Source organism: Phodopus roborovskii, unplaced genomic scaffold (assembly GCF_943737965.1).
Source record: "Phodopus roborovskii unplaced genomic scaffold, PHOROB, whole genome shotgun sequence".
Classification (NCBI taxonomy): Eukaryota; Metazoa; Chordata; class Mammalia; order Rodentia; family Cricetidae; genus Phodopus; species Phodopus roborovskii.
Window position 1 is genome coordinate 27,783,851 of NW_026126410.1, and position 14,745 is coordinate 27,798,595.

General features: G+C 35.7%; 1 protein-coding gene across 1 annotated transcript in view; it reads left to right on the forward strand.

Annotated features, from left to right (window-relative positions):
* Cdh9 (cadherin 9) overlaps nt 1-3,028 on the forward strand; it is a 127,735-nt gene extending 124,707 nt beyond the window's left edge. Inside the window, exon 12 of the mRNA XM_051182580.1 lies at nt 2,541-3,028. Within this exon, the coding sequence (XP_051038537.1) occupies nt 2,541-3,028 (488 nt within the window). The remainder of the gene's footprint in view (nt 1-2,540) is intronic.
* Nucleotides 3,029-14,745: the final 11,717 nt, after the last annotated feature.

Sequence of the window (14,745 nt, forward strand, 5' to 3'; positions counted from 1 at the left end):
ACGTTTTATCTAAGCACACACTAACACAGCAATGATTTAATTTAATTAAACAGTTGCTGCACTGTAAACCACTCCAAAAATTATTTCTATAAAATATTCATCCAAAATTTTGTACTTAGGGCATGAAAGCTTGCCAAGTTTACGTGCTAAATGTTCATGTATGCTGGCTTCTTTTTTTTTGCAATAAATCCTTTCAGGCTCTCTCAATAAAATCCCCTTTGCCAGATGTGTTTGTAGAACTTCACTAGGGGTTTGATAAAAGTGAATGGAAAACATTTGTTTCATTTAATATCATCTTGCTATTGAGAAAGAAAATGAGGGTGTTTTGCCCTTAAGACACCATTTCTGCCCAGTCCAGGGTTTCAAGCATGATTATGGTCTCATCTATGGCAAGAACTTTATAAATTTTGAGCACAGAGACCCCTCTGGCACTATGATGAATCTTATGATTTAATTATCGTACAACTTAATTTAGAAGAATGTTGTGATGGTAGCTGAAGGATAAAGTATATTGGCATTATGAAGCACTAAGTTTGATACTAGACTTTATGTAAAACCAAACAAATGTAAGTAATAATATCTGTAGGAATAAAATACATAATAGTAAAAGAATGTCTAAGCAAATTCAAGAATGCTAATAAACTTTAAAAATACCTGTCAAAATGAAAATGCTATACAAAGTGCCTATTTCTTTTTCTTTTTCATTTTCTTTTTTTTTTTTACTAATAAAGATTAAGGTTTTATTTATTTTAATAGAGTAATGTTTTCTTTATATTACTCCCAGATAAGCCTGAATAAAGGTTGAGTCCTAATAAAATATTATTTGTGGGATTGATCCGAGGTTAGCAATTGACCTGGAGATGCAGGACAGTGGTAGAGTGCTTTCCACCCATACTCAAAGTCCAGTACTACAATAATAACAACAATAATAATAACAACAACAACACAACCTAACAAAATTAAATCAGAGTACAATGAAAGCAATGGAAAAATTGAAGCTAATTTATTGTTAATTTCAACGACATATGCCCTCCCCTTCTAGCCTTTGAGGCAAGATCTCAGTAGGCAGTCTGGGCTAGATTCAAAGGGTCTTGCTGCTTTAGGCCCTAAAATACTAGAACTATAATTATGTATAGTGAAGACTGGATCATGAGTAAATTTGGCAAATGTTGGCTTCCTAAAATAAATGAAATGCAGTTTTTAAATTCTCTCCTGTTTAAATAAATTTTTAAAAATTGATAATTTTTTCTTCAATTAAATATTTTCCTCACAATATGTATTTATTGTATTTTGATTTAGTTCTTATTTTTCTCTTGTATAAATAAGAGGATTGACTGAATTTTCATATAAATTTCAAAATTTAGAAATCATACTGAATTTTAATTTTTTGAAAGCATTTTATAAGAGATAAGAAAATTAATTAATTGGTAAAATGTTTTTCATGAAAAAGTTTCAGAAAACCAGCATGCAGGGATAACAGGTAAGGAGGAAAACATGAAGGACAGCCATTCTAACCAATGGTGATTTCTACATTCAGTGAAAGATCCTAATTCACAAACCATTGTATATAGAGACCAAGAAATACCTCCAATATTAACCGTTATATCACACACACACACACACACACACACACACACACACACATACACAGGCACACACACACACACACAAATACAAGCTTAAGCAAATATACATATGCATACAGTACATCCTAGTGTATAAACATTAAGAAAAGATGGTGAGAAAGCTGTAAGTTTACTGTGTGGGAAAGTGCTTAATTACATCTATAGAAAAGTACATGAATAAAAAATAGAAGGCTATATAAATGAAACAAATTAATATTTTAGTCCCAAATCTTGAATATGTTTGTGAATTGTGAATGATCTCAGTAAGAAAAATCTTATTGTAGCTGCCCTATGTGAGAGTATAAGTTAAACTTGATTTGAAATTTGTATTACATTTAGGTCATAGAGTTGCACTTCATATTTTCCAGAAAGTTTTCAAAACCATACCACTAAGGAAATTTAGATAAATATCTGCTCAATATTTAAAAAGATCAATTATTATTTATATACATTATATAAATATATGTGTATATGTGTATAATAAATTTACATATATAGAAATATATTTATTTATGTGCTTTTATAGGAGAGATTATTTATATACATAACCCTAAATTTTTACTGGTGACAATGACTGAATATTTATATTTTTAAACTTGAGATAAATGTGCATTCCATGAGAATGAGATTGCAGTTCATTTTAGTTGACCAAATGCAATAATGCATAAATAGTATTTTCAATACTGATGGTTCACAGACATTGTAATGTAAATTAATATTGCTTTAATATCTTCCATTTTCATTGTTTATTTTACTGCTTTTATTTTATTTTAAATCATGCATTGCTTTCTTTTATTGTTCTAATCAGATATTTATTTCATGTCTCCAGATGATCAACTAAACTTTACATGAACTAGAATTATGTGTATTATCTCTAATCATGAATCTCACTGTCTGTTCATGTCTCAACAATAGCTCTAATCGTGCTGTTTGCTGCATTGAAGAGGCAACGAAAAAAGGAGCCTCTGATTATCTCAAAGGATGATGTCCGGGACAATATTGTAACTTATAATGATGAAGGTGGTGGAGAAGAAGATACCCAGGCTTTTGACATTGGCACATTAAGGAACCCGGAAGCAAGAGAAGACAGTAAACTTAGGAGAGATGTCATGCCTGATACCATTTTTCAGATAAGGAGGACAGTACCCCTGTGGGAAAATATTGATGTACAGGATTTTATTCACCGGAGATTAAAAGAAAATGATTCCGACCCAAGTGCACCTCCCTACGACTCCCTGGCCACTTATGCCTATGAAGGGAATGATTCCATAGCTAATTCGCTCAGTTCCTTAGAGTCTCTCACTGCTGATTGCAACCAAGATTACGATTACCTTAGCGATTGGGGGCCTCGGTTCAAAAAACTCGCTGATATGTATGGAGGTGATGATAGTGACCGGGAATGAGTCCTTTATGACTTGATCAATGTTAGTGGAAATACTCTTTGATACGAGATTGAGTGGCCTGTATTATCCTTTTTCTGGAGGAAGTTTTTAAAAATCAACTCCAAACAATACATAACTGTTGTCTTAGTAAGGATTTGCTTAATCAGTAAGTTTCTGTGAATGAATATGAATGACATAGATTTTAAAACAGTAATAACAACCTTTCACCCTCTTTGCCTAATGAGCTTGGAAAAATATATTACATAAATAATCAATAAAAATTCTTGAAAGGCTTTTTGTGCCTTGTCTTAGTTTAGGAAATTTATAAATGTTTTCTTAACTGATTGTCAGTCACATGTATTATGAAACTAAACATTGTGCAACTGCTTTGTAAATTAATATTGAAGAAAATATACCTAATTAAAATAGGAGTGACTATTACTGCCATATTTATTTAGTTGAAAGATGTCTTTGTGTTAATTCACTCATATTTTTATAAATGTATATTTATATTTTTGTATTTTTATGAAATAAACTGATATTTATAAAAATAAATTTCATTTTACTTAATTTCTTGGAGCAGCTGATCTCAAAACAGAAGTGTTTTATCTCTCTGAGTGTAAAACATGATTTACTCAGGGAAAAGCAGTTTAGAAGTCAGTGCAGAAGATACCCATATAAACTGAGATAGCTCCAGGGATGAACTGTACTATGAATTGTTCTTCCTTTGTTTTGATTGTTTAAGTGTGGACAAATGTTTTTGAACTATTAATGTCTACTCATTGATTATGACATTGATTTGGGAAATATATATATATATATATATATATATATATGTCAATAAACTACATTTTTCTTCAAGATTTATCAAACCATGCATTGTATTTGAATACATGGTGTGTATGTCTAAGATGCTGCAGAGATTAGAAAAAGCCCCAAACTAATTATTTCACAAATAATCATTTGAAAATGAGAAAAGGTAATCAAGAGTCTGTCTGTCTCTCTCTCTCTCTCTCTCATTCTGTGTGTGTGTGTATGTGTGTGTGTATGAATGCTGGTTGGGAAATTCAGTGGATATATTTTCAGTTCTTGGTAACATATTAAAATGTTTATTACTCTCTACAATTTCAAACTGGAAAAAATTACCAGTACAGAGAAGAAGAAGAGAACACAAAGTCAAACTACTATCTAAAGAGTTATTTGCTATTGATGCCTGCTGGGAAATGGCAGATACATTATCTTCAATAGAGTGTCACTGTTTATAACAACCAACTTCATAGTATGCCTCATGTTTGTGACAGTAGGTCAGTACAAACATTTCTGTGTATTTTTTTCTGCATTTGTTTTTGTTTTGTTCTATTTTATTTTGTTTTGAAGCTCTTTTTCTTGTTATTTTGGAGTTGTTTTGTTTTGGTTTTTTAAGAGTGTGAGAAAGAACAGGAAGTTTTTTTTAATATAGGGAGTTAGAAAGGATCTGGGAGGAGTTGGAGGAGGGGAAGGAGGGGGGAAGTATTGAAAAAGACTACTGGAAAGTGGGGGCATCTCAAGATCAGGTTGAAATGTGACACACCTGAATCCCCAAGGACTCTACAAGGATGAGCCCATCTAAGCGATCTCGCAATGTTAGATATATAGCCAGAACTGGCCATCTCTGGTGAACAGGCAAGACTTCAAATGAAGGAAGAGGGAAACCAAGCCATTCCCATAATCTTCAACTCATACTGTGTCCTGTCTATGGGATGGGATTGAATTGGTGCCCAGCCGAATTTTCATTAATGAGGTTTAATCCAGCAATTGATGGAAATAGATGATGACCTATAGCCAAACATTAGGCAGAGTTCAGGGACTACTGCTGAAATGAGACAGAAAGTATTACAGGAGACTGAAGGATCAAGGAAACCACAAGAAAACTGGCAGAATCAACTAATCTGGTCTCTTAGGGGCTCACAGAGATTGAATAGACAAACTAGGAATCTGCAAGGTAATATATATATTACATTGTGCGGCTGGGTCAGTTTGTGGGACTCCAAACTGTGGTGATAGGGACTATTTGCAAGTCCTTTACTCGCTTGTGGGATGCTACTTCCCATACTGCTGGGTCACCTTAATACATGGAAAGTGGTTAGTTTACTGCACCTTGATATGCCATGTTTTGTTGATACTCATGGGAGACCTGCACTTTCATGGATAGGGATGAAAGAGGAAGATATTGGGGTGGGTGGGAACATAGAGTGTGTATGAGGGGCAGACAACTGAGAGGTGAGGAAAAAAGAGAAACTGCAACCCATATGTAACATAAATTTTAGAATATATATATATATATATATGTGTGTGTGTGTGTGTGTGTGTGTGTGTGTATATATATAATAAATTAAATTAAGTTTGTAAAATTATTTGTATTTTATTTACATTAGTGTTTTGTCTGCGTTTGTATCTGTGTGAGGGTGTCATATCCCCTTGAAATGGAGTTATAGGCACCTGTGAGCTGCCACTAGGTGCTTGTAATTAAACCTTGGTACTGTTAAAATTTTTTAAAGCAGAAGAGAAAGTTGCTATGCAAAAGAGTTCATGTGGAGGGATATCTTACTAAGAGTATGGGAAAAGTGGGCAGGTATGAGGGAGACCCATCTTTGGGATAGGAGTGGGAGAAGAGAAGAGAAGAGAAGAGAAGAGAAGAGAAGAGAAGAGAAGAGAAGAGAAGAGAAGGAAGGTTGGAAGGGAAGGGAAGGGAAGGGAAGGGGCAGAAAGAGACAGGCAGAGAAGAGGGGTAAGTTTGGCAGGGCCTTTTAAAATGACAACTTAGTGAATCTGCACAGGAGTTGCTCTTCAGTGGCTGCAGCTGAGGGCAGCCAGTAGTTTCCTGAATAATAACAGGTACTCTGGAAGAGAAGCCAGTGCTTTTATCCACTGATCCATTTCACCAGCCCCATGAAATTAAATTTTAAAATGATTTAAACAATACAATATTGGCTTTTAGTAATAATTTTATCAAGACTAGTACATAGCATTTGCAAAAGAAAAAAAAAAAAGATGTAAGCAGTATGATTATTATTATACAGGCATCTCTACTGACCCGTTCTTGCAGTTCTGACAGGACAGTTCTCAGCTGTAGCCACTAATAGCACCACCAGTGCACATTCAGTACATTCTGATATAAAAAGGACATACCCACCTCCCATTTCTCTTCTCTGTTTCTCTCTTTCTCTGTCTGCTGTCTGTTGTTTCTCTCTGCTTTTCTGCTTGTGTTTCTGCCCCCCCCCACCTGCCTTTCTTTTTTCTTTCCTGATGCTCCTATCCCCAGAGACTGGTCTCCCCACTCCCCTCCCTCCTTTTCCCATTCCCTTTCCAAAAGAAATCCCTCCTAGTGAGCAGTGTCTCAGGGAGTCTTTCTCCTGCCACATTTAAAATCACAGCAATGATGATTTACTAATAATTAGAATTATCAATAAAGAGAAGGCAGGCTCCTAAGAATTGTAGAAGAAAAAAGGAAATGAATCAAATGTGTCTCCAGTTAGGAGAGGCACTTGGGCAGATGATGATACTGTTTTGGATGCAGTATGAAACCAAAATAAACATTCATGGAGAAATGGCAGGGTAATTAATTTTCTGTGTAAAAAAAATGCCCACCTTCTTGTTGAAGTCCAAATTTAAGTAGTAAATAGCACGGTTCATAGGGAATACAATTAATTTTGGCTAGCCTGTTACTTAGAGTTTTATTTTCTTTTTCTTTTTTATTTTATTATTTTTTTATTTTACAGGTCAATCCCAATTCCCTCTCCCTCCCTCTCTTTTACCCCCTCTCCCCCCTCACATGCACCCTGATCACCCTCCCCTCCTATTCCCCCACCCCCATTCCACATGTAGAGCTATGCCATCCAGGTGGGGTCATAGAAATCTGTCAAGGCATTTGAAGTATGGACTAGGACATCTCTCCTGTCTCTAGGTTAATGGAGTGCCCCACCATGGGGGATGTGACCACAAGGTCCTTTTGTGCACAAGGAATACATCCTGGTTCCACTGTCTGAGGTTCCTTAGACTGCTCAGTCCTTCTAACTGAGACCCATATTCAGGGGGTCTGAATCAGTCCCATGCCAGATTCCGAGCTATCAATCTGGGTGGCATATTAGCTCCTCCTTGTTCAGGTCAGCTGTCTCTACGTGTTTCTGCAACCTGGTCTTGTCCTCTCCCTCTGCTTCTGGATTCTAGTTCGACTTGGTGATTAATTATGGATGTTTGCTTCTGTTTCCAACAGGTACTAGATGAGGGCTCCATGATGGTGGATAAATTAGTTGTTGATCTCACTATCAGGAAAGGGCATTTCTGGTAGCCTTTCCAAGGTTGCTCAAATTGTTATTTGGAGTCAGGTTCAATTTTTTCTTCAAACCAATAATGGCTCCCTCTTTTATGTTCTCTCTCTCTCTTTCTTTTCTGTCTTCTATTCCTACCCTGACTCAATCTTCCTAGTCGCATGTGCTTTCCTCTCCTCCCCTCCTGTTTCTCCTAGTTTCTAGAAGCCCCTCAATTGAAGAATGGATAAAGAAGATGTGGCACATCTACACAATGAAATACAACTCTGCAGAAAAAAAAATAATGGAATCTTGAAATTCGCAGGCAAGTAGATGGAACTTGAAGAAACCATCCTAAATGAGGTAACCCAGTCACATAAAGACAAACATGGTATGTACTCGCTCATATATGAATTTAAGACCTAGAGCAAAACAAAAGACCCAGGATAGCCAAAACAACCCTGTACAATAAAAGTTCTGAAACCAGCCAGGTATTGGCACAAAAATAGACAAGTAGACCAATGGAATCTAATTGAAAATCCTTATATCAACCCACACACATATGGACACCTGATTTTTGACAAAACAGCTAAAAGAATACAATGGAGGGAGGAAAGCATCAAATGGTGCTGGCAAAATTGGATGATGGTGTGGAGAAAACTGCAGATAGACCCATGTCTATCGCCATGCACAAAACTCAAGTCCAAATGGGTCAAAGACCTCAACATAAATACTAAGAGTGTTTTATGCATCAAATAAAATTATAAATGTGTGCTTAAGGGTTATTATGATGTTAATTTTGAAAAGTTTTGAAGAATTTTTCATTGTATCAGAAAGAGATAATATGTATTAAATATTTAATTTACATCCATGAAAAATATATTTGATCTCTGAAAAGTATCTGAGATCTTTCAACTGATTAGAATTGTTTGGAAACAGAAACTTTCTCTCTCTCTCTCTCTCTTTTAAAGTTATACATATTCTCTTATAATTGAATGTATGTTTCCACATTTCAGAAACAGTTTCCAGAATGGATCAGATAGAAACTAAGAAAGGATGTTTTAGTGACATGGGATAATTAGAAAATCAGTTCACGTGTTGGTGCCTGCCTTTAATCCCGAAACTCAGGAGGTAGAGGCAGGTGGATCTCTGTGAGTACACATACAGCCTGGTCTAAAAAATGAGTTCCAGGACAGGCTCCAAAACAATACAGAGAAACCCTGTCTCAAAAAAAACAAAACAAATGAAAGAAAATCATTTCATTTTGTACTCAGTAGACTAAAGGATATAAATGATGTTGTATGTGCTTGCCTTGGTTGTATGCAACAGCTGTTTAAAAGAGAGAACTACATGGAATGGGATAGAGATGGAGGAACTGGTATTTACTTAGCTTACTGAGTATTACTATGCTCAAAAGTCAATTTAAAAAAATTATTTCCTGCATAGTTAGAGATAAAAAAATAATCACATAATTTTCCCCTACATTTCCTATTTCTAAACACTTCCATAAACCCCTCCTTGTTTTTTTTTGAAATTCATTTCAAGTTTTTATTAATTCTTTTACACACCACACTATTCCAAACACACACACACACACACACACACACACATTCCTAAGTATACAACAATAATCTACTCATTCTGTAAATTAATGTTACTTATATTAATGGTTTTATGACTGAAAGATCATCAGTGATGAATCACTTGACAGTGTTCAAGCAGCGTTATTAGAGAAAGGGATCATAAAAGGGTAAAGAGGATGGAGGAGCAGCAGAAGAGAGAAAAAAGGTGGAGAGAGAAAGAAACAGACAGAGGGAAAGAGAAAAAGAGTAGCTTGCAAGATGGTCAGGGCCCTTTTAAATGGCAACATAGTGAATATGCACAGGTGGTGCTCTTAGTGGCTGCAGCTGAGGGCTTACCCTGTCAGAACCCCAAAGGACAAGCCAGTAAACATGCCTGAATACTAACAAATCTAACACCAAATGGCAAGCCTGAGTACATTACTTTAATGTTGTGCTGGGCAATCAAACTCTAGGCCTAGTGTATGATGTACAAGTGCTGTACCCTGAATTACATCTTCATTCCCAATATGTTATTAAATTGATTACTGAGTAGTGTGAATACAATTAACATTTATCTATTAAATAATGAAGTTTTATATTCTATGACAGATTTTTATCTTCTTTTTCAGATTGTTATCTTTGATTATTTAAATGGACTCTCCAAGTTACCCACACCTTCATGTGGCTGTTTATATTGTAGATGACATGTGGAATACATACATTGAAGTTTCCAGATATGTGTATTCTTTCTTCATTTCTAATTTTATATATATATATATATATATATATATATATATATATATATATATATATATGCAACTAATCTGTAGACATTTCCACTCACAGTTTTATTTGAAGTAACACATTTCCATTTAATCAGATGCTTTTTATTCCAAGCTTCCAAATAGTAAATGTCCCTCTTATTTAACATATCAGCTAATAAATAACATTTCTGTACTAATATTGTGGACAATAAGCCTGAGTCATCCCGTACTTTACTTATTCTGCTTTTACCCATAGCTAATGTTTTAACAAACATTGAATTGCCATGTAATATACAGTGACTTTATATTTCTTATTACAGCCACAGTCTAATTTCTTTCCTAAATTATTTATTAATTTTGTTCAAGAAATTGCATTAACTTCGTTTATTTATTTTGAGAAGTCAGTGTTGAATGTGTTTGTTCAAAAACACAAATTGATTGTTGGTGCAAGTGGACTTTATAAAGGCCTCCCAGAACCTACCTAGGAGGATTTCTTTCAATGTTCTGGTCTTTATTCTATTACCATAATATTTTCTTTACATATCCTGGGATTTTTGTATTTCTTCAGAAATGCCAAGTACATCTATTGAATGAATTCATTGCTTTCTTTAAAATGCTGTTTCCTAAGGTCTCTGTGAAGATAATTGTCCCTTTCTGTCATTATATGTTCAATGTTACTTTCTCACTGATGACATTGATAAACTATTTAAAACTGCAAGCTCACTCACTTATTTTCTTTTACCATTTTCAAAATGGGGGCTGCACAAGGGAAACATGAACTGGCCTTTCTTGCAACTATAACTGTCTTTATAAAGATCTCATCTGTATATAGCTCTCTGCTTTCTATTATTTTACACTTAACTTTTAGAGGTTGGGTTCCAGGAAAGGAAAATAAACATTAGTGACAATAACTATTGCTACAAATGTGTGTGAGCTGTGGACACCAGCTACATAAATCTACCTGATAAATATCACAGAGTAAAATTCCACCTCATCCAAAAACTCAACAGATAAAAAATAGTAATAAAGCCCCCCTATTGTTAACAATAAAAATCAAGGTAATTAGTCCATGAATCAATGTTTCTGGATTTTATTGAAAATTTTCTAATGGAATTAAGCATGTTTTCCTACTTTTTTATCCCATCCAGACCTGGTAATTTTTTTCAGAGATTTTGTCCTGTCTCTAAATAAACAATAACACTAAAAAAACCTTTCCACCCACATATTATTAAATATTTTTAACAAGTAATAAGCATTACTTTGGCTGATATTTAACTTTAATATAACCAAACTCTTTATACTGAGGATTAAGGTTTCACACATTTATATTCTTGTTTTCCAGAATGTTCTTATCATTTATTTAAATATCAGCTGTAGAGTTGTGGACAATAAAGCAAAACCTTTTGTCATCGCCTATCTGTTGACCTAGCCAGTATTTGCTTTTGTTGTGACTTTCCCTGGGCAAATACAAACAAATGCCTACTCATCCTAGAGAGGTAGTCAACGAAAAATCAAAGGAAACATTTCAGCAAGCCTAGTTGAGGGAACCCTTGAGTGTAATGGGGGAGGGTCCATTAGGAAATGTGGGTGAAGAGTTACACACAGGATGAATGGAGGATTTCAAGGCAGATGTATTACTGAAAAGCTCATCACATCCTGAATGTCACTCATGAAAGTTGCATTGCTGAAACTACCTATGTGAGTGGTAGGAAGCGCAAGAGCATGGCGATTCCTCTCCAGTGAATTGTTTGCTGTCTTTACCACTTTGGGAAAGGGGTTTGTTAGTCTGTTTTTAATTTTTGGCACTCATGGACTTGTAACTTTTGTTTACTTCATTAATATCACTGTGCTTAATCTTCCCTCTAGGATGAGTTGCTTAAGTCTGAAGAAATGCTGCACAGTAACTCGATGCCTGGTCCTGAGCTCTTCAAGTCACCTGTTACCATCAGCTAGGAGTTCTGCTTAATTGTTTCTCAGAAAGGGAGTCCCGAAACCCATGCACCATACCAATCGCTAGTTCTTTCCATCCCATGCATCTTTAATGTACAGCATACAGATGGGAGTTGCCATTCTGTATATATGTTTCTCATACTGGTTAATGAATAAAGCACTGTTGACCAATAGGAAAGGAAGATAGGAGGGACTAGAAGACAAGGAGGAAAGAGGAAGTAGTAAGGAGGAGCCAGGATGGAGAGTCTGGAGAGACTAGAACCACCAGCCACCTTTCGCTGGTAAGACTATGTGGAAATACATAGAAATGGGTTAATAATTAACACAGAGCTAGCCGATAAGAAAATAGTAACTGGCCAACAGAATTATATCATATACAGAGTCTCTGTGTGTTATTTGGGGCTGGCGTGGCGGCAGGACAAGACCAGACCAGACCAGGCGGCAGGAGGAAAATCCCATACTCTTACAAATGGCACCCACGTGGCTAATAAGAACTTACACTTAAAATTTAACAAAAGCTTAAAAAAGTGTTTTAGAAACAAAAGAACAGAGACAAGCAAGGTTTCTTGGTAACAGCATTTTTCTCAGTTGGACTCTGACTTGCAAGAGACAAGCAGATTGCACGGTTTCTTTAAGAGAGGTTTCCTGACTCAGCATAAGCGGCAAAAAACCGCTTTTAAGAAGCACTGCTAACAATTTATTGGTGTGTATGAGAGATGGCAATGGCAGTGAGCACATCACCAAGCCGGCAGCATCCTTGCTGGATGGCAGCAAGCAGACCAAGGTGGTGACCACAGCTCTGAGTGCTGGTGGTAATATAGAGTGCTGGTGGTAATATAGCTGCCTACATGTTTGATAAACAGCCATAGAAACAACTATGAATTCCATTTTACAAATGTTGTTGTTTACCAGATAAAAGACTCGTGGCCAGAAAACTATAAACATTTACATTAAAGATAGACTCATATTAAGAAAAACCTCTAAAGGTTTACATTGTGTTTTAAAATATAAGAAGACATGGAAAAAAATAAAATTGTTTTAAAAAGACAGAGAACAGCTTGGTGTGGTAGCACACGCCTTTAATCCCAGCACTCAGGAGACAGAGGCAAGCAGATCTCTGTGATTCCAAGTAAACCTGGTACTCAGAGTAAATTCCAGGACAGACAAGAGTTACAAGAGAAACTCTGTCTCAAAAAAATAAAAAATAAAAGAAACAGAGTAATAATAAAGCCACAGTAAAGATGAAAAGCTCAGAGAGAATCTGGTTACTGTATGGTGTTATATTGTCTGTGTATCTTTTGACTGCTGAGGAAATAACAACTGTTAAAACAAATGGTGCTGGATCAATCCAATTTATATATTTTAAAAATGCTTTGACTCCAAAATTTAAGTCTAAGGACAAGTTACTGGGGAAAAGGATTTCTATTTTTGTTTCCACAGAAAATAAAAAGCGGTGGATTACTTCCAGACCAATGTGGTTTGATCAAGCCAGGCCCCCTGAAACAAAGTCGCTGGTGATCCAACATTCAAAACAGCTTGGACAAAGCAGCCTTGCAGACTACAACCAGGATTTCTGTGTCTTCTTAGGATTCCACCATGACAGCACCCTTTACCAGCAGGAAGTAGTTTGGAAAGAACGATGCCCAAATTCCCAAATATTGTTTATAAATGTTTGTTTTCATTTAAATGGGATTGGTTATAAGTGGTTAATGATCATAGCCAATTCTTTTAAAGGTAAAAAGGGGATTATGATATAGATATGAATACTTTGTTTTGGAATGGATTTTCATTTATTGATACAATTTAAGGTCAATAAGGTGCTATGTATATTTCTCCTCTTGTTTAGGTATTGTGTTTATTGAGCTCAGTTAGAAATGTAATGTATGATGTAGTACAGATTATAGATAATTACCTATGATAGTCAAAGCTTAGAGTTTAGTTAGGTTTTTCAAGATACACAGAGATGTATTTGAGATAGATAGGCATTCTTCAAACCTTTCAAAGACCTACAGAATATGGCATTTAAAATGTTTTAGGGTTTTTCTTGACAATGAGACACAACTGCTCCTGGCAGCACCACCTGCGTCAGAAAGGAAGATGGACATTAAAGAAACACATTATGGAGTTTGCCTCCAATATGGCAAGACTAGCCATTTGGACAAGATACTGCTCTTCTCTGGAGTGTTTGACTTTATGCTGTATAAACTGGACATGCAGGACCCACCAAAAAGTGACTGCTGATTCAAGATAGACATTGCTACAGAGATCCTGCTTCATGGAAGAGTCTGCAAGACAGTATGCAGGACACAGAGAAACTGACAAACTTCCAATACAAGAAGACAGTTTAAAGTTTCCTGCTTTGCAGAAGAGTCTGCTAGACACACTATGGCCTATGGGCTGAAGATGGAAGATTACATAAGAACCTCAGGTGACTGACAAAGCAAGATGTCTCTGTCATTTCTAGAGTTTATAGACTATCCTTCTGTGGTCTCTGAAGGAGTTGAAAACAGATAGTTATGGTTATAGTTTTCCTTAGTATTAAAGATAAGTTACATAGACTTTAGACTCACAAATAAAGGATAGATGATAGAATAGTTTCTTTTAATCTTGCTAAATTTTAATGGAGTACATATTGTTAACTGTGATTCTTATTTGATAACAGTTGTGTGATATATTTTGCTATATTAAGGTTAAGGTTAAAACCCTTCTTTTCATTTAGACAGAAAAGAGGAGATGATGGAAGATGCCATTCTGTATATGTGTTTCTCATACTGGTTAATGAATAAAGCACCGTTGGCCAATAGGAAAGGAAGATAGGAGGGACTAGGAGACAAGGAGGAAAGAGGAAGTAGTAAGGAGGAGCCAGGATGGAGAGTCTGGAGAGACTAGAACCACCAGCCACCTCTCGCTGGTAAGACCACATGGAAATACATAGAAATGGGTTAATAATTAACACAGAGCTAGCCGATAAGAAAATAGTAACTGGCCAACAGAATTATATCATATACGGAGTCTCTGTGTGTTATTTGGGGCTGGCGCAGCTGCGGGACAAGACCAGAGGCGGATGGTAAAACCATACTTCTTACAGCATACAGACTCAGTATCCTGTAACTGAAATGCTTAGGAAAAAAAACAAAGTTTTTGATTTTTTTCCCCTATTTTGCATAGATTTTTGC